At 50.5% G+C, this 17,715-nt stretch overlaps 7 protein-coding genes and 1 non-coding gene across 10 annotated transcripts; 3 read left to right on the top strand and 5 right to left on the bottom strand.

The window, feature by feature from the left end:
* Positions 1-1,197: 1,197 nt before the first annotated feature.
* On the bottom strand, positions 1,198-2,378 carry H257_06114 (hypothetical protein). Its single transcript, XM_009831226.1, has 2 exons — positions 1,613-2,378; positions 1,198-1,563 (listed from the first exon to the last, which is right to left on the bottom strand). The coding sequence occupies exons 1-2, from the start codon at positions 2,348-2,350 to the stop codon at positions 1,243-1,245; spliced, it is 1,059 nt and encodes a 352-aa protein (XP_009829528.1). The 5' UTR covers positions 2,351-2,378; the 3' UTR covers positions 1,198-1,242.
* A 977-nt stretch (positions 2,379-3,355) lies between these two features.
* H257_06113 (hypothetical protein) lies at positions 3,356-4,001 on the top strand. Its single transcript, XM_009831225.1, has one exon. The coding sequence runs from the start codon at positions 3,438-3,440 to the stop codon at positions 3,939-3,941; it is 504 nt and encodes a 167-aa protein (XP_009829527.1). The 5' UTR covers positions 3,356-3,437; the 3' UTR covers positions 3,942-4,001.
* A 359-nt stretch (positions 4,002-4,360) lies between these two features.
* On the bottom strand, positions 4,361-6,962 carry H257_06112 (hypothetical protein). Its single transcript, XM_009831224.1, has 6 exons — positions 6,801-6,962; positions 6,561-6,752; positions 6,009-6,515; positions 5,197-5,947; positions 4,906-5,144; positions 4,361-4,844 (listed from the first exon to the last, which is right to left on the bottom strand). The coding sequence occupies exons 1-6, from the start codon at positions 6,930-6,932 to the stop codon at positions 4,563-4,565; spliced, it is 2,103 nt and encodes a 700-aa protein (XP_009829526.1). The 5' UTR covers positions 6,933-6,962; the 3' UTR covers positions 4,361-4,562.
* A 324-nt stretch (positions 6,963-7,286) lies between these two features.
* On the top strand, positions 7,287-9,024 carry H257_06111 (hypothetical protein). The gene is made up of 4 exons (XM_009831223.1): positions 7,287-8,288; positions 8,347-8,585; positions 8,639-8,773; positions 8,853-9,024. Exons 1-4 carry the CDS (start codon positions 7,292-7,294, stop codon positions 8,901-8,903), a joined length of 1,422 nt encoding a protein of 473 aa, XP_009829525.1. The 5' UTR covers positions 7,287-7,291; the 3' UTR covers positions 8,904-9,024.
* On the bottom strand, positions 8,988-9,957 carry H257_06110 (hypothetical protein). Its single transcript, XM_009831222.1, has 2 exons — positions 9,361-9,957; positions 8,988-9,289 (listed from the first exon to the last, which is right to left on the bottom strand). The coding sequence occupies exons 1-2, from the start codon at positions 9,948-9,950 to the stop codon at positions 9,076-9,078; spliced, it is 804 nt and encodes a 267-aa protein (XP_009829524.1). The 5' UTR covers positions 9,951-9,957; the 3' UTR covers positions 8,988-9,075.
* A 170-nt stretch (positions 9,958-10,127) lies between these two features.
* H257_06109 (hypothetical protein) lies at positions 10,128-11,185 on the top strand. Of its 3 annotated transcripts, XM_009831220.1 has the most exons (6): positions 10,128-10,210; positions 10,259-10,608; positions 10,649-10,685; positions 10,728-10,781; positions 10,840-10,943; positions 10,988-11,185. In XM_009831220.1, the coding sequence occupies exons 1-6, from the start codon at positions 10,157-10,159 to the stop codon at positions 11,124-11,126; spliced, it is 738 nt and encodes a 245-aa protein (XP_009829522.1). In that variant the 5' UTR covers positions 10,128-10,156; the 3' UTR covers positions 11,127-11,185. The 3 variants fall into 3 exon arrangements, with proteins under 3 accessions (XP_009829522.1, XP_009829521.1, XP_009829523.1); XM_009831219.1 differs by having other exon boundaries at positions 10,128-10,608; XM_009831221.1 differs by having other exon boundaries at positions 10,128-10,608; positions 10,649-10,781.
* A 4,712-nt stretch (positions 11,186-15,897) lies between these two features.
* H257_06108 lies at positions 15,898-16,012 on the bottom strand. The gene has a single exon (XR_717102.1). It is a non-coding gene; the product is annotated as a 5S ribosomal RNA (ribosomal RNA).
* Positions 16,013-16,064: 52 nt separating this feature from the next.
* Positions 16,065-17,117, bottom strand: H257_06107 (hypothetical protein; the record flags this gene model as incomplete). The annotated part of the gene is made up of 4 exons (XM_009831218.1): positions 16,065-16,073; positions 16,163-16,539; positions 16,587-16,992; positions 17,049-17,117. 4 exons carry the CDS (start codon positions 17,115-17,117, stop codon positions 16,065-16,067), a joined length of 861 nt encoding a protein of 286 aa, XP_009829520.1.
* Between the last annotated feature and the right edge of the window lie 598 nt (positions 17,118-17,715).

Genomic DNA, 17,715 nt, shown 5'->3' with positions numbered 1-17,715 from the left:
TTGCGTATATTTATTTATTTATAGACGTATTTTCCCAAATCCAGAATTTCTGAAACCGTTTCGTCCGAGATCGTTACACCAACCTCCATGTACCAGTTACACTTGCAACGAAGGACAAAAACATGAAGATATCCGAGTGGCGCATCGTCTGGCTGAAGATGCCAAGGTACTGTACGACTCCCCATTCGTCTCATAACCTCAGCAGACCCAGCTGGAGACTCGGGATGACTCTCAAAGTTCCACACCAGTCACCACCCACGAGTTTGCCATCGCATGCAGGCGGTACAAGCATGCTGTGACTAACGTTACTTACAGTTAGTTGCGTTTCGAACGCTAGTAATGAGTACTACATAGTACGTACTACTTAACCTGTTGTCGAGTGCCCTCACCAACGACCTGTGGTGGCCGTCTCATACTTCGCCGACATAGTCATCGCCGAATTGACCCCCACGGCGCTGGATGGTTCAACGGCGCTCAGTCAGGAGTTCGATTTGTTCAGCACGGGGCCTCTCAAAGACTATGCTGACCCATCCACTATTTTAGCTGTGTCCCCCATCGGTACGCACGATCAATTTACTTCGAGCTGCAGAAGGCCCCCAATACCTACGTACTCAATATTTTCTTGGGTTGACTGGGCTCAAACGTGGAAAGTGGCGCACACCACCGACAGGCAGACACGGTGCAACGTTCGTATGTGGTTGCTTGTCGACCTAAAACAGACAAGTCGGCCTTCGCCGTCAAGTTGCGTTTGATCTTACAACGTAGACACTGACCCAATATGCACGTGGGAAAACGCCCATGCTATTAACGAAGCAGCTCCATCGGGAACCTACCTACCAACACAGCAATCAACTCGTGTGCCCATCGGGATCAAGGTCGATGGCACAACCATATCATTCTTTGGGCGGGGGTGTATACGATGGCGATGATATTTGGCGTTAAACCATCGAAACTGCACGACATTCCGCACCCTCGCCGACCAGCCAGCCACGTTGCTCAGGACTGTCCCATCTAGCCCTTTGCGTTGAAGTTCATCCTGGTGATCCTTCCGTAGTGGGGCAGCATATATACTATTGCAGGGTGGTTCGATTGTACTAGCCCCCCTTATTACAGGAGGTGAAGGAACAACCAAGTGATGTTATGCGATAGGTTGGTGTCAAAATAGTCAGTCACTAACGTTACTTCCTAAACGGTAAATGCAACAACCAACACCACGTTATATTATTATTATTACCGTACACACTAATCCAACGTTGCGTTGAAAAGGAGTACTTCTTCAAACATGGGGTACGCCACATCGGACGCTTTGCGATTGTATAGCAACGCTGTCCTTTCAACCAACGAGGTAGCGAATCGATGGTCGTTGCGCCTGGCTTCGTTCACGAATACATGCGACAGAGCCTGTGAAGTTACGATGGCGTTGTACGTGTGGTCCACAGCCTCTTGGCCAAACTCGTACGCGTTTCGTTCTGGGTGGAATTGCACCCCGAAGAACGGAAACTCGACCGCTTCAACCGCAGCCACAAACTCGCGACCTTGTCGGTCCACCGAAGTCGCCAGCGGCTACTTTCATGCAAGTCATGGGATTGTCATTGATACACACATCACTTACGCGAAAGAACGACGCGAGCGATGGTGTCGCATACAAGTGATCGACCAGCATGCCGAGCGTGTCGACGTAGTCTGCAATCGGTTGACCTGCCATGACATCGAATACGGCGCTAAACCCAAACAGCCTACTGCTGCTTCTTGACCCATGAATGAATTCCAGCGTGGAGCTCATCTTGTCGGCGTCTAGATCGTCCAAGAGGGTCGTGGTTGGGGATTCTAGCTGGAACAACCATTGCATCCCCAAGCCAGTGCCCCACAACGGAAAGTGCGTGCCATTCCGATTCAATTCCTTGGCGTGGCGGTAGATGAATGCCGCCACTCGGTTGGGATCGGCGTCTCCGCTTGGAAAGAGAACCCCATTCACAGAGCCAAGGAGATCGGCAATGGTGTCGTTGGATGCGTTGAATGGGATGCGCACGGCTCGTCCGCCGGCGCTCTCCACCCACTTGACATACGACGACGCAATGAATTCATATTCAGGATGCGTCGTCGACGGCTGCGAAAGGATGCCGACTATGGGGTTGGCCGTGATCAACCGATGGAAGGACGGAACGCCGGGCTGGCCTGGCGACGCCGGGAGTGGGAGGAACCGTACCGCAATACAGATCACAACCACAGAGACTACACTCAAGCCAACGAGAAGGCACTTGACTCCGTAATGACCCTCGCGGACCGGGGGTTTGCGTGATGGCGTCCGTGGCGGCTGTGCGACCACGAGGTGCTTTCTTTCGTCAGTCATAGGTCCGACTTCGGATATTTTACGACCAAGGGGCAGGTAGCTATTTTGACGAAATAGCTGACCTGTCAATTGAGCACTTGTGATTTATTTTGATTGGACAATCCCACGACAAAAGTGCATAACGTTACTACTTACATATTAATACTACGTAGTAGTACTCGGAGTATTAATACTCCGGTACGGTACAGTAGTACAGTATACTATTTAGTACAGTAATATTGGAAATCGCAACGATGTGAGTAGATCAGCAAACCTTCGCAGAAAGGGAGTGTGGCTGTACAAAGACCCCTTTTTAAGACTGTGGCAAGCAAAAGTTTTCACTTCGCTATTACACTCATGTTCAGGCGAAGGTTTGATTTTTTCACGAAGGTTTGCTGATATAACTCACATCGTGGCTTTTACCCTAACGTTAGCAAAAGGTGAACTTCAACGTCGTAAGGTACTGTGATTTCGCAATCACAAGGGCACAGTAAGTAATTAACAGTAAGTATGACCATGCCATGCAGCTTATTCCTTGCTGCTAGAGAATTAACAGTGAAATAACCCAAACCTGAACCAGCCATCTCGCCGTGTTGTCGTTGCTTGGCGACTCATTTTAAAGGACAACAGGGTGGTGATGACGCATAAAAGTCACAGAGCACTATAAATCTCACAGTCTATCGACTTCAACTTGGCTCTCCATCACGGAACGCAGCGCCAACCATTAGTTTTATCTTTCCCGAACTGTTCTGTGTTTGTCATCTTCTCATGTGGACTTTCCTACATTGCCCTTACTATTTCAATACCTTAAATTCGGTTCGACATGCGGCTACCGTATATAACGATGTAAAATACCTTAAAACCTTGTCCTTAATCCCCCAAATCCTTGGGTTAATCCCATTGTCAACGGCGAATGTTCCTTCGGTTGAGCCCTCACCTCAAATAATTCGACCAATCAGAATCGAGAATTAAGATTTCCGCTCGTTGATGCGACAGGTCGGCGCGATGCCATTGGTGGATTCCAACGTGGGTTGCGAACCAACAACCGGAGTGCAAGTTGTGCTCAACCCGCACACATCGGCACTTCTCAACTCACGGCATCGACGGGATGGCAAATGGCGGCAGCATCGAGGGGTACCTAATCAAGCTCGACGACGAATATGGCAGCATCGTGTACTGCATCCTCGAAGAAGGCACGCTGCAATACTACAACGGGAAGGGCGGCGTGCTGCTAGGCGAGCTTCAACTCTCGGGGAACAAGGTCAACGCGAATCTCATTCGCAACGACTCGTCGTCGCTGCCAAATCGGTTTGTTATTTCGAGCCGCAAACGAAGCACCGAAGCCAAGAAGGAGGCGATGACCAAAGTGTTTACGCCGGAACTCGAGCATGACCAACGACTGCTCTTTGCTGCCTCCACGCCCGAAACCCAAGAGGAGTGGGCCACGGTCGTCCTCAACTGGAACAAGCACTGTTGGGACGAGACGTCCTCCATCTTCAGCTACAAGGACGAATCCCACGCGCTCCGCCAGTTGCTGCGATCCCACAATATCAAGGAAAAGCCACGGAAAATCAACCAACCTGGCAGTGGCCATGCTGTTCCAGTGCGATAGCAACCTGCGAGTCTGCCCTTGCAGTTTTAAATTAAAAGAGTCGTTTCGTCTTGAGATTGCTTTTACATTCTTACTGTATCGCATTTGTCCAACGACTCGGATATTATGGAACAAACCTCGTCGCCGTTCCATGGAAGACAAGCCCATGAGGATATTCGAATGCTCGATTCGAACGTTGCTCTCTTCTTTCGACATGGAACGTACAGATGTGCCAACAACTTGGCGTTTGTCACTCGTTCGTTCGATATGCTACAGTACTGTAAACCCCGCGTGGGACCTGAACATTAAGAGATTAAAACGACGAGGCCACAAGATACTTGAAAGTGTATATATACACTTTTTGCAGCTTGCTGGACCCAAATTGCACTCCCCCACTGAACGTTTTGCAGTAACTTTAGCTTACAGTACATATAGTTGCATTATAGGGCTGGAGTTGGTACGTAGTACAGTGGTGTATATTGCGATATATGTACAGTGTAAACCACCACCATAAGTGCATCCTTGTCGTTGTTCATCTCTTTTGATGGGTTGGTGACTGTTCTCTCGCATTCACGCATGTTACATCTATCTACACAGATAGCAAAGGTCGTCGCTTGAACATTTCTACTACTGTACCTCCTCCTACTGCTGCATCAACTGGTTGGCTTCGTGGCGCAGCTTGTCGAGCACGTCCATCGCTTTTTGGAACTCGACCATGTCCGCCTTGGCCACACATTCGGCCACTCGTTGGGCCGCCAGCGCCAATCGGTCCTCTAAACTCATCGAACTTTCAGACATGGCGCGGGACTGACTGCGCACAATGCCGGGGGGTCGGATGGGGGACTTTTTTGGTTTGCTCCAGCTTTGGGGGGCAAAGCCAGGGGGCGCCGAGGCCAAGTCGTCCGGCAGCAAGCTCATCATGCCCTACATAGACACATACACCATCAATCCCCTGAAAAGGATTCCCGCTTCGTGGTATTAATACCAGGGAGTTCTGAATGATTTCATCCTTCACGCGGGTCTTGTCTTCGCTGCTCAAGCTGCCGCTGCGGGCCAACTGCGCCACCTTTCGCAACTTGGCGCCGTTCGGGCTCATCATGGGCAGCCCCGCTTCATCATTGTCGCTGTCGTCGTCCATCGGGGGCGGCGGCGGCGGAATCGACAGCTTCGGACCGCCGCGGTGGTTGAAATACGGAACAAAATCGTCCGATCCTTTCATGTCGTCTAGATCCGCCAACCCCATTAGCCTCGCAAACACACTATAAGGAGTACATACCCAGATCCGAGGTCGAATACCTCTCCTGGCCATAGTACTCGTCCCCGCTTCCTTGCAAGAGCAACTCACGCTCGTCCGCCGACATGTGGCGTACGTCGTCACCGTTCAACTCCAGCAACGCCAAGTCCCGCGCCACGTCCAGGCGGCTTTTGCTACGCCGGCGGAATCGAAACATTTGGGCAGCATTGCCAAAGCTGCCTCGGCGAGCCAACTGCGGCTGCGTTAGCTCCTTGCTAGATTGCCGAACAAGGGGGGCTGCGGCGTTCAATTCCGCGGCCGCGGCGGCCGCCGCCGCCGACGTCCCCGAGATGCCTCGATGCAGCGGCTTCCGAGGGGGACTCGGGGCGCCGTTGGGACCTTTGGCCTGGGGGTATGCTTGGGCAAACTGGTGGAAGGGAGTTTCCGGTACAGACACGATTTGCTTCCTTCCCGACGGTTGCTGGGGGGTATGTAGCACCGACTCGGCCACTTGCCACGGCACGGTCATAGACGGCCGACGCGTGAGTCCTGGGGGCGGCGGGGGGAAGCTGCTGGGCACCTGTTGGTCATAGTCGTCGGCGGCAGGCGCGGCATAAAAGCCCGACTGGGGCTGGTACAAGGACAGCGTCGGCCGCGAGTCGTGCAGGGTTTTGGTCCGCATGGGGGGCGGTGACCAGGACGGGAGGGCCGTGGGGGCGTAGAAGGCCCCGGTGTCGTCGACGGGGGGCGGCGGGGGGAACGACTCGGCTTCGAAGTGAATCCCCTGGCGACCCTACACATACATGATGTATTTGTCTATAGAGTAGGTGTGTAAGTGGTTGGTTTTTTCGAACCAAAGATGGCGTGGGGTCGGGGATGGCGTCGTAGGGATGGCGCTGGCTGTTGCCGAGATGCCGCGGGGAAAACGACTGAATCGGCTGCTCGTGCTGTTGCTGGTGTGTGGTGCGAGGTGGGATAAAGTCTTGCATGTACCCATGGATGTCGATCGACTGCGCGCGATGGCGCGAGTCTGCGCTCACCGCCGCGGCTCGAGTCGTGGCCTGCCCAGGCTTGGATGATCCGGACAAGTGAACGACTTTAGGAGACTGTTGACTAGTCGGAGGAGGATGATCGGTGGTGAACGACCGCCCACCGAGTCGCTTGGGCGTGGTTCCTGGCGACGACGTAGGAGAATTCACGCGCGAATAGTACTGCTGGAGCATGGACTTGTAGTCGCTGGACCTTGCGGGGTTAATCGCGCTAGGTGCGGCAGTTGGCGTGGATGGCAAAGGATGTTGCTGCTGCTGATGGGTTGGCGTGTGCTGCGACGCCAAGCGCAATGTCGTCAGTTGTTTCAGTTCCTAAGAGGTCGTTAGTCGCTCCTTAGCAATCGGCTGGACAAGTACCTGCACAGACATGCCCGTCTTGGGTGTAAACGCAGCGGGTGGCGGCGGGACGACGCGCTGTGGCGTTCCCAGTGGGACGCTGATTGTTGGTCGTGCCTTGGGCGTCAAGACCTCTACGTGGATGGGAGCCGTGGCCGCTGCCGCAGCGATTGCGGAATCTTGCATGCGCTTTTGCGTCAAGCGTTTCAAGTCCTGGCCCCACGTTGGTGACCACATTCATGTCGACTGTATGGTCGTTACCTCGACTGTCATGCCACTCTTAATGCCTGCATTCGGTGCTGCGTTGGGTATATGATGACCGCTTCCTCCTCGTGCGGGCCGCAGATTCTGGCTGCTGTGCTTGCGGCCGCCGCCTCTGCTGCTGTCCCCCATCGCCGCACCGCTCCTCAAAGTGGCGTGGCCGAAAATATTTTCAGGGGTTTCAAGAGGATTGTTTCATAACAAAATTCAATTCGACAGAGTTATGTCCAAGGGTCCAAAATAATATAATAACACCCTCCGATTTCAAGTGTAAATCACATAGGGAAATTAAAACTCTATTATATTTTCGACGTAACGTTAGAATTCAATTGTTAGTGGAGGGATAGGTCCACGAGACGTTTTATTCGAAAAACGTGATTTGTCTACCACATTTTTAGGCTTGGCCACACGTTTTGACGCCAATCTTTTTCGGATACTAAAGAATTATACGGAATATCCGGTTGCGTTGCAATATCAATCACAACTGCAGCATGGCAACCCAACCGCCACTGCCACCACCTCCGCTGCCGCCACTACCGCTGGACCTCGTGCAGAACACAGAGTTTCCGCTAGTTCCACCAGATGAATCCAGTTCTTCGCAGGCCTTGGCGGCAATGCTTACATCCATTGGACGCCCTGCAGTCGTCGTGGGTGTGATCGGCGATCACGTTGACGCGGCAACTCAATTTGCCAACCGCCTTGTCGGGCATCAGGCATTTACGACGTTCTCCACGGCAGTAACCTCCATCAGAGTCCGAATGTTTTACGACGAGTCGCGGAACATGATCCTCCTCCTCGGTACTCACGCACCACCACCCGATTCTACGTGGTCCACGGCGTCGTCAGTTCACGAGGCGTCCGTGCGGTCCCGCCGCAATCACATGCAAATGCAATTGCTTCTGTACTCTAGCTCCCACGTACTTTTTGTCGTCCACGACCACGCGCGGGTGAGCACATCGCAGACGCAGCATTTCCGCTCGCTTTCCTCTGCCAAGCACCGCCTGGTCCATCTCCTCAAACAACCAAAGTCGTCCAAAGCTTCCGCCGCGTTTCCCTTGGCTCCAGGTCGATCCGTGCCCGTCACATCCTTTGTCTTCCCCGTGGACACTGGTCGTAAACTGTCTCGGCCACAACTGGCCACGTTTTGCAAAGCTATGGAGTCCCGTCTCCAGGTCCTCCTCAAACCCCTCCGCGGCGGCACCGTCGCCACTGTCCGCGCCAAAGACGCCTCGAATAACAACAAGGAGCGGCGTCTCTTCGTCATGGACCCCTCCCATGTGGTGGTGGCGGTGCCACGGAAGCTTGCGACGGCAGACGGCGACCTCCTCGCTCGCATGGCGGCGGTCCTCGACAGCGTGAGCGTCAAGTCTCCGCCGTGCCCCCTCGACTTGAAGCACATGCTCAAGCCACTAGACGACGAAGATACGATTGGCATGCCCCACGCCATTCAATTTGCAACCAAATGGGTCGACCACATCCTGCACGACAGTATGAATTGTGCTTTCCATGTCGAATGCACATACTGATGATAGTGTGGTTGACCTAGCTGTGGCCATCAAAGAACTCCTTCCCGTGGGCCAATGGATCCGTCAATTCCAAGCGCTGGCCACTCTAGTCGTGGCCGACAACGCCATGTTGTTTTCCGCCCCAACAGCCCCGTCATCACACTTGACCAACCCCCCAAACGACGACGACTTTGTTGTTGTGCATGGCGAAGTCCCATATGACAGCGCGATGCAAGCGTTGGACGTGTTTGGGGCCTTTGCCGAGGATCAATGCGCCCGGGTACTGGATTCCTCGTCCAAGTAGTTTGTTGGTCATGCTTCGACACCAACTAGGAATTGGCTGCCGCCATCAAGCGATACAAGCTTGAAAAACCAGACAAAATCAATCGAAGCCTGCATGACGCTCGAGTGCAGCGCACGGTCGACGCGTTCCACCGACGCCTGGGCCCGTCCAACCCGTTTCTTGCGGTATATATATATATATATATGTCCACTCGTATATATGTATATCTCTTGTATTTTCATGTATATGGCGTATGTACGGTAGAAATACAGTCGAGCCCTCGTAGACGCTTGCAACGCAATATGGCACCACTGACGTACTGCTACTAACGTTAGTACAATTGTTGGTGCAAGAAAGTCTCACCAGATTGCTGTCCAACTAACTGTTAACTATTTTATGCGTCCTACTAGTAATACTATAACAGCCTGATCCTTTATACATTGATTTGTGCAGGTGAAAGATGCAGAATAGTGTGGGCATGATTGCATTAATCAAAGCGACAGCGCTGGGATGTGGTGCAGATTGCAGGTACATCGAAGAGGGTTCTGTCCTGCGGACCGAGCGTAAAGTTGGCGAAGACCATGGATATCATCTTCCCAAACGTTATGCGCCGCCCGGGGGGGGACTTGGGGATGTAATCCCAGCGCAATGGCAGGCCGTCCGCATTGAGCCAGAACGTGCTCGCTTGTTCGGGGTCCACCCTGTCACAGAAGGATACAGACATGAGGCGCGTGGTGAACATGCAATAATCGAACGTGGAGGACAAGGTTACCACAAGGTCGCCATGGTCGTGTCGAACGTGGCGTTGCCAACGGCGCGGTAGTTGTAAAACGACTTCGGCCGCAGAAGGATCTCGTCGCCCGAATCCATGAAGCGGCAGCATTCGCCATTGCTTCGAATCAAAAACGCGTTGGCATCCACCGACACGATCTTCCCCGTGACTCCGCGGCCAAATAAGTTGGTGTGGTCGCTTCGGAACGACCGGCCGTCCCCTGATACATAGGCAAGACCATCGTCGTCTGCGGAGAGCGTGTAGTGGTGGAATGAGCAGTCAAGAGGAAATGTGACGTGGTCATAGGCGTCAAGCTGCGTCGTGAGATCGTTAATGAAGGATGACTGCGCAAGCGTTGCAACGTTGACGAGTGCCGACGCGGCTCCCCAGTGCACGCCACCAACGAGGCAGATAACGACGAGACAAATGGCAATGGAAATCATGCCGTGTAAGGCATGGGGTCGGTTTGTGATGATGGTTCGGTGGTGTTGTGGGTCGGCGGCCTCTGGTTCGCTATGGGGCAGGAGCCGCTGGGTCTCCTCCATGGTGGCCGGCGGCATGGTGCGCAAGGAGATCATTGCAACCAGCATCTTGAAGGCGATGGTGATCTTACCGGATAATCACCGGATATGGCTCCAAAACCTGTAACAATCAATACAATCCGGCGCTTTGATTGGCTCGTCATGACCATCAGCGATTCGTTTGATCAATCTGATTGGTGGAATTTACATTGTCAGCACCACAAAAATCATTAATCATTCCAGAACGTTGAATTTGCGCATTGATAAAATCTGTCATGAAGTGGGTTCAAGAACAGTTGAGTCAATGCGTGGTGGGACAGAACGGCAATGTAAGCGCTGCTGCATTTACCTTGTGGTGGGTGACTCCAATTGTACAGGCCAAGTGGAACAAGCGCGCGGCCACGTACTGGAGCGAAGACACCGCCACTGCCAAAGCGTTGGCCGAGGAGTTGGGGCAGGGTTCCGATGACGCCGACGATCTTGTTCGTTGTTCCAAGAAAAATCTGGCCACGGAGCTCGGGCCAAAGATCGCATTGCCTATCCCAACCAAGGCCCGCGCCCGCACCGCGTCGGTGGAGCCGACTATGTCCTTGGATGAGGTTGTGGTCAAGGATTGCAAGATCCAGTCACTCGCGCCAGGTTTGATATCCGTAGCCTCGTGTGATACAGACCAGGAGGAGAGCTTGGCATTAAAGCTCATGCGATTCGATCCTACCAAACCAAAGAGGTACATCGAGGAGTTCTCCCTCATTCTCATTTGCCATTAGCCCACTGCTGCCGCCACAACAAGCGTCCACCAACATGGTACCCTTGCCACTCCCTAACGCTTTAATCCGTGCTACCTAGCGCTTTCTATCCCTCCTTCGCAACGTCCGTCGCTTGGAATCCCAATACGCAGAGGTAATCCCTATTCTCATTGACCCTCCATGTATGCCAGCCAACGAACTCGGACGTTTAGACGGGCAAGCACGGGCGGATGCTGGCGTCGACGATTGTGGAGCTGCCAGCGTTCACGTATACGCCAGTATCCACCAACACCACCGCCCCCCATGGCGCTGAACGGTATGCCAAGAGTCATCTTTGCGTTGGACTAACGCCTCCAGTAGCTGCGCAATATGCCTATGCGATTTCACCGACAGCCAAGAGCTGCGCGTGCTGCCATGCTTTCACACGTACCATTCGTGGTGCATTGACAAGTGGCTGCTCGGCCATGCAAAGTGCCCCGTGTGCATTTTGACTCCGTAGCCGTGTCACACAAATTCTAAGCACTCGTACGGGAAATAATATAGTACACTACTGGGTCATCGTATAGCTTTATTCGTTTATTTTCATGCTACCCCTCCCTTCATCATTGCTTGTGCGATACAGACCCACCCATCAAGGGGGATGTAACGGGAAGTAGGCTCATCGGTTGTCTCCGTGTACTATTGTGCATTTCACCCAAATTTGGACTTGACGCCAAATTGCTTTCGAATCTACTGGTACTGTATATGATCCTATTTACTAGTAGTACATAAATTTACTAGGCCTCTGAATCAAAAACGTAATTACTGATCATATTAACCGGTATATTGGAAGTACTTCGAGATATACGGGACAAAATCCACACTATGATCACATACAGTGATGAACGGTCTTTGGCAATAAGATCGATAATCCTCGAATAGATCGAGAAAAACAGGAATTGACATATACAGTGCTGGCAAAAAGTTTAAGACCACGTAGAAATTTGACCGGTTTGCACATTCTACTTGGTCGTCTCTAAATTGAGATAGATTCTACCATTCCGAACGTGCCTTGTAAACCATCATGACATTCTTCGCAACTTGGCGCCAAGTACCCATCATGCTACGCAAAAAAAACGTGACATACATAAAAAAAACGTGACATACAAAAAAAACCATGTGGCAAAAACTATAAAACCACTACGCCAATTGTGCTCTTATAGGCGTTTTTTAGCTCTCAAACCATGTTTTTTATGCTCTGCGTAATGAGTTTAACCGATTCCCGCCTTTCCTTGATTTCAAAACATCATCCTTGCATGCCAGCGGGACCCAAACTCACGGAAGAAGAACAGGCCATGATTTTGGCCCTTACCGCGGTCGCCAAAGGCCACAGAGAGAGCGAACGACTTCTAAGTCGCTCTCGAAGTGCCATTGCACACTTCTTACATGACCCAGCGGGCTACAATGTCAACAAGCGTAGTGGACGGCCACCCAAGGTCAGTGCCCAAGACCTGCGCCGGCTTCTTCGGACTGCATCCAACTCGTGTGAGCTCGTCGATGAGTGTCATTAAGGCTAGGCGTGCCCGGCAACTACTCAACCTGGCCAAGCACCTCCAGTACATCAAGGCCTTTGCGTCACCAACTGTGACGGACAAGCACAAGATTGCGCGCCAAAAAGGGGCATGCGACAAGGTCACATGGAGCGACCTTGACTGGTCCAAAGTCGTCTTCAGCGACGAAAAAAAGTTCAACCTCGATGGTCCTGATGGCCTGTAGTACTACTGGCATGACCTCCGCAAGGAGAAGGCCATATTCTCCAAGCGGCAGTCCGGTGGTGGAAGTGTGATGGTTTGGCGCGCTTTTAGTGCCAAGGGAACGTCGACGCCTGGTATTCTGGAGGGCAATCAAGACAGCGGCGAATATGTGTACACGCTGTCCGACCATCTGTTCCCGTACATCGACTACCATTATCGCCGCGAGTGCATTTTCAGCACAACAATGCCTCAATCCATGCGTCGAAGGAGACCAAGAAGTTTTTGAACGAGTACAATGTGCACGTCATAGATTGTCGGTAAAGTCTCCAGACTTCAATCCCAATGAATATTTGGGGTGTTCTTGCGCGTGCAGTTTACGCCCATGGACGTCAATTTGCGTCCAAAAATGAGCTCATTGCAGCCATTCTCAAGGCGTGGGATGGTATCGGCCAAGACCTCATCGACGAGCTGTGGAAATCGATGCAGAAGCGCTGCGTGAGTGTCTGGAACTCAAGGGGGGTAATACAAAGTATTGAGAGCAATTTGGATCGTAATCGACAAATATTGATGCACTTTATTGACGTGGTATTATACTTATTGCCATCGACGATTTTATAATCTGCACACAATGTGAGATTGAATGTTTGAATTGCCTTTGTTGCTGCACTTACAGGCCTCAATTTCGTATTCAATCAATTGTACGATATGGCGCACCGTTGTTTTCAGGTGGTTGTAACGTAACGTCCAAACCGGTGGGTGGTCTTATACTTTTTGCCAGCACTGTAGTTTGATCAGTACCTATAGTGCTTGCTCAAATACTCATTAACCAGAAAAAGCAAGGTGGAATAAGCAATTTTGTATGAAGCGCAAGGTGAACCACCTTGCGAATTCCATAAATAATTCTGAAATTGTATAGTTTCAATTAAATATATCTTCAAGTTTGTATTGATGATTTTTATTTTTCATGTGTCTGTCTCTTTTTGGAATTCGCAAGGCAGGTCACCTTGCGAATTCAAAATTGTCTAATTTTGTCCAATCAGATGCGGTGAAATCACGAAAATCCCTGCGTAGATTCTTCACGCCGAGTTGCGATATATTCTACTCCTGTGATGACGGTTGATGCAAGGAGCCTTGAGATAATTGTAGGCTGTGTATGAGAGCAAGATCATGTGATGTGGTATTCAGGACTCGGACAATTCTAACAGGTCTCATTTCACCACTTGTCTACTAACCCTATTATAATACAACAACTACGTTTTGTATTCTCGGAATATTTTAATAAAAGTAAAATAATGTAATATCAGTAGAAGTCGCATCATGAACTTGTATTTAATTTGACCCCGAAACCAATTCCTATACTAATTACTCGCAAACACTTAGAAACTTCTGTGAGCTCAAAACAGGTCGAATATGAGTGGTTTTCAGGTGATTGTGAGCTTGTATTATCTTCTCAGACTACGCTACGTTTTGAGAGGACTTTCATAATGTCAAGACACATGCCCAAATGGTTGGAGCGAAGCTGGGATGCCCGGAACATGGTTTTCTGGCCTCAATGCGACCAAATTTCTCCGGCTGGAAATATTGGGTCAAATCTCGTAGAGAAGTCAGGCGACCTTATCCGCCACGCTTTTTCGGGGTTTCAATTCAACTGCCCCCGTTTTCGGAGACGGTGTGTATAATCTACATCGCCCACTGATCTCAACCAGCTATGTGCCGACATCTGAATCGTCCTACAACCATAACTGTGCTGCTCGGAAGAATCGACGAAATGGCCTGTTAGACTTGAAATTTGATATTCAAACTTTGACACGCTGTATCTAAGCCGTTAACGGGTCATATTTTTTAGATCAAGATGTGAATCACGCCATTATATACCATCTATTGATCTCAAGAACGAAAGCCCACCATTTTGCAAAAGTACTGGGAAAGACGGAATGCAACGCCCACCCTAACTTCGCGTTGATACAAGATACTGTACATCACCGAATGCAGCATTCAATAGCTAGTATAGTGAAACTGATTAGAAGAGGTTATATGAGTACCTGAAGGATTTCCGACTAACATTTTTATTGATTTCCATTATTTAAATTATAGCCATTCAGAGTCACCAATTTTGATACTTGAGTATGATTGGATAACTCAAAGAGTGACACACAAATATCTTCAGTGGGCGTTGCATTCCGTCCTTCCCAGTACGTATTCAAATCCGCCAAAAACGACTCTGACCCTATTTTGGCCACTAATTTCGATATAGCGAAGGCACCAACGAACCAAAACTGCGAGACTTAGTCTCAGAATGTGCCTTTTAATGTTATCTAACGATTCAAAAAAGAAAAATGCACCTCGTGTCACAGGAACGTATCCAAATCGGCCCAAAACCGACCGAATTTTGACCCCTAAAATCTTTCAAAGTGAGCTAGACAAGTCAATTGGATACGTAGACGTTAGCCCGTATGTGTCCAAGGTGTGCGTACGGTATGGGAACATCCTCTGAGCCGGATATATGCGGGGACGGGGAATAACATGTCCTAAATCGCGAAAAACCGATAAAAGTGCCAAAAGTCGTCTTTTTCCACTATTTTCGAGATAGCGAAGCCATTAGCGGGCCAAAATCGGCAGACTTAGTCTTCAATCGTGTGGTTTGACGTTACCGAACTTGTCCAAAAAGAATCATGCACGTAGTTGCTCAGCAACGTATCCAAAGCGGCCAATAACCGACTCATTTTCGACCCCCCAAAACACAAAAGGTCAGCTAGTTAAGTCAATTGGTTACATGGGTCTTATTCCTTCTATGTCAAGGGTGTATATATGCAATGGGACCATCGTCAGAGGCGGAGGTAGGTCAAGACCGGCAAGAACATGTTTGAAATCTCGAATAACCGCCAAAATATGGCCCAAAAGTGACCAACTTCACTTGCTCACCACGTGTTTCGTAGCGGGTGAATTTCTTATTCCAGCTGAGGTAGGTTTGTCCTGACCCATATCTAAACGTAGAAAGAGGAAAATTCAACTTTGGAGATCTGGAACACCGCCATCCAGCCATGTCAAGTTTGCTAGAGTCGATATTCAGAGTGCTCTCCTGACTTCAGATCAGCTTGAAAACCTTAGCCACTTTGGGAGAGTGTTCTACATACCACTAGCTTTGAAACGCGCTATGGTGAGTCAGTTTTGCTCCGATAGTTGCTTAGCAATCCAGGTGTGAAGTTACGGGCTTTAGAACGCTGTAACTAGGTCAAATTTAATAATTGGGCGTGCTGCGTTGCTGAGCAACTTTTCCAGCATAGACCCTTTCCACCAAAACAAGTGGCGTCGGTTTTTATGCAGCCGTTGCTTAGCAACTCGGATGTCAAGCTCTGCGCTGCTGAAGCACTCTGAAAACAAATCTAATCTTCAAATAAACCTGCGAAACTTTCTGAGCAACTAGCTAGAACATACATCTTTCAGATTTGCTAAAGTGGGGCGATTTTGGCCCAGCCGTTCCTGAGCAACGACGTTTGCAAGATATCTACAAAAAACAATACAAATTTCAAGATAAAAAATAATCAGCACGTGGACTTCCCCAGTGGTCACCCACCTGAGTACTACCCACGCTTGAGCCTGGTTAACTTCATAGAGCGGACGGGGTATGGTTCACTCAGGCTAATATGGCCGATTATATGATGGACCGCTATTTATAAAAAAAGTATAATCTACGCTTATTTAATCTACTTGGCCTAACGACGATTGCTTGCACGTGGAGACATGAACGACCCACGAGCGGTAACACCAGAACGCAGCGAGTCCGACGCCAATCTCTCCGCACGACGTAGCGACGCTGGATGGCCGCACGCTTGGCATTGTTCTCCTCCGCCATACGCCGGTAGCGAGCCAAAACAGCACGGTATTGGTGGCAGTCGTCTTGGCGGAGCGGCATCAAGGCCAAGTGGAAGTTCGTCAGCGCAAAGGTGAGTCGTTGGATTGAATCGTAGCACTTGGTCCCCCACACAATGGTTGAAGTACGATATCGGCCGAAGAAGTTCTCGACGATGACCCGGTCCGACGACACGTTGGTGTTGCACTCGACGTCGGCCCGGTAAAGAACGCCATGCACCGGTCGCTTCTTGGGGTGGATGGCTCGCGTCATCCCCGTCAACCCAACATATCCCTTGTCCACGAGTACCGCCCACGACTCAGGAAAGTCTTGAAAGAGCTCGCCGTTGTCGTTGATTGTAGTCTCATTCTCCAACTTGCGTAGGGCAGACAGGTGGACGTCGTGGCGGTCGCAAACACGGTAAGGTCGGACACTGAGCCGGGTTCGTGGGCGATCATGGCAACAAGGAGTCCTTCGGGTGAGACAGACGCCTCGATCTTCAGCCCGTACAATTTGTGCTTACCACTGAAGTAGTGTTTTTGCTCTCCGAAACGACCAGTTGGACGGTTTGCAGGCTGGAACTTGACATCGGTCGCATCCTTGGCGTACGGGTAGGTGCGGAACACGGTGCCCTTGTCCCACAGGTCCGTCATTGTCGGCATCGTCACAAAGTGGTCGTACAGGACAGGCTGGACAGTTTCGATCACCCGCATGACCATCTTCTCCAACGTCGGCGCCTTCTTGCCGAAGTCGAGGGCATGCTTGTCCCACGTTTGATAGTGCTTTAAAACGACCAACGTAACGAACAAAGCGTCGTTTGGTGTTATCTTTGACTTACGCCCGCGTCCATCATTCCAGCGTGAAGAGAAGGTTGACTCGACGACCGACCAGATCGATTCAAACTCATCTGGCGTAAAATTAGTCAGCACGCGAAAGCCCTCGGGACCGCTCTCCTCGACGGCTTTGTCGACCGTCTCGTTGGCGTAGTCGTGGCTTTCGTCAACCTCGGCAAGCTCTGGTCCGAAGTCATGAAGGCTATTTTCAAGAAAGAGGCGATCCGAGGCAATTCGTTGCCTGGCCGGAGGGGATTATGGTAATTCAAGTTGTGCAGCTGAGCAATCAGTTGTGCATAAGAAATTATGGTATCGTACTTTTATGCTTTGCGTAATCGTATAGTTCTATGATAAATTCGTATTGCTCTGATGGATTTGTGCTGGCGCTTCGGTGCTGTGTTGCGAATACGTCTAACAGTACAATAAAGAATGCCATTGTGAACGTCTACCTTCGGGTGTGTACGTTGAGCATTGTGTATTCTAGGATAACAATTTCTGTAAAGAGAATTTGTCTGGGTGCAGGTGCTGAATTTAATCGAAAGGTTGGATTCTGGTACTAGCATTCAATTTAATTATCGCGAGTTCTTGAAAATATTACGGATCTCACTGCTGCCTTGAGCGGCGGTAGGATTTGTTTTGGCTTCGGGTACCTCGGCGCACCTGGCTGCCGTT

Source organism: Aphanomyces astaci, assembly GCF_000520075.1.
Source record: "Aphanomyces astaci strain APO3 unplaced genomic scaffold supercont1.12, whole genome shotgun sequence".
Taxonomy (NCBI): Eukaryota; Oomycota; class Saprolegniomycetes; order Saprolegniales; family Verrucalvaceae; genus Aphanomyces; species Aphanomyces astaci.
The sequence above is the reverse complement of the archived record's forward strand: the minus strand, read 5'-3'. Positions and strand labels throughout refer to the sequence as shown.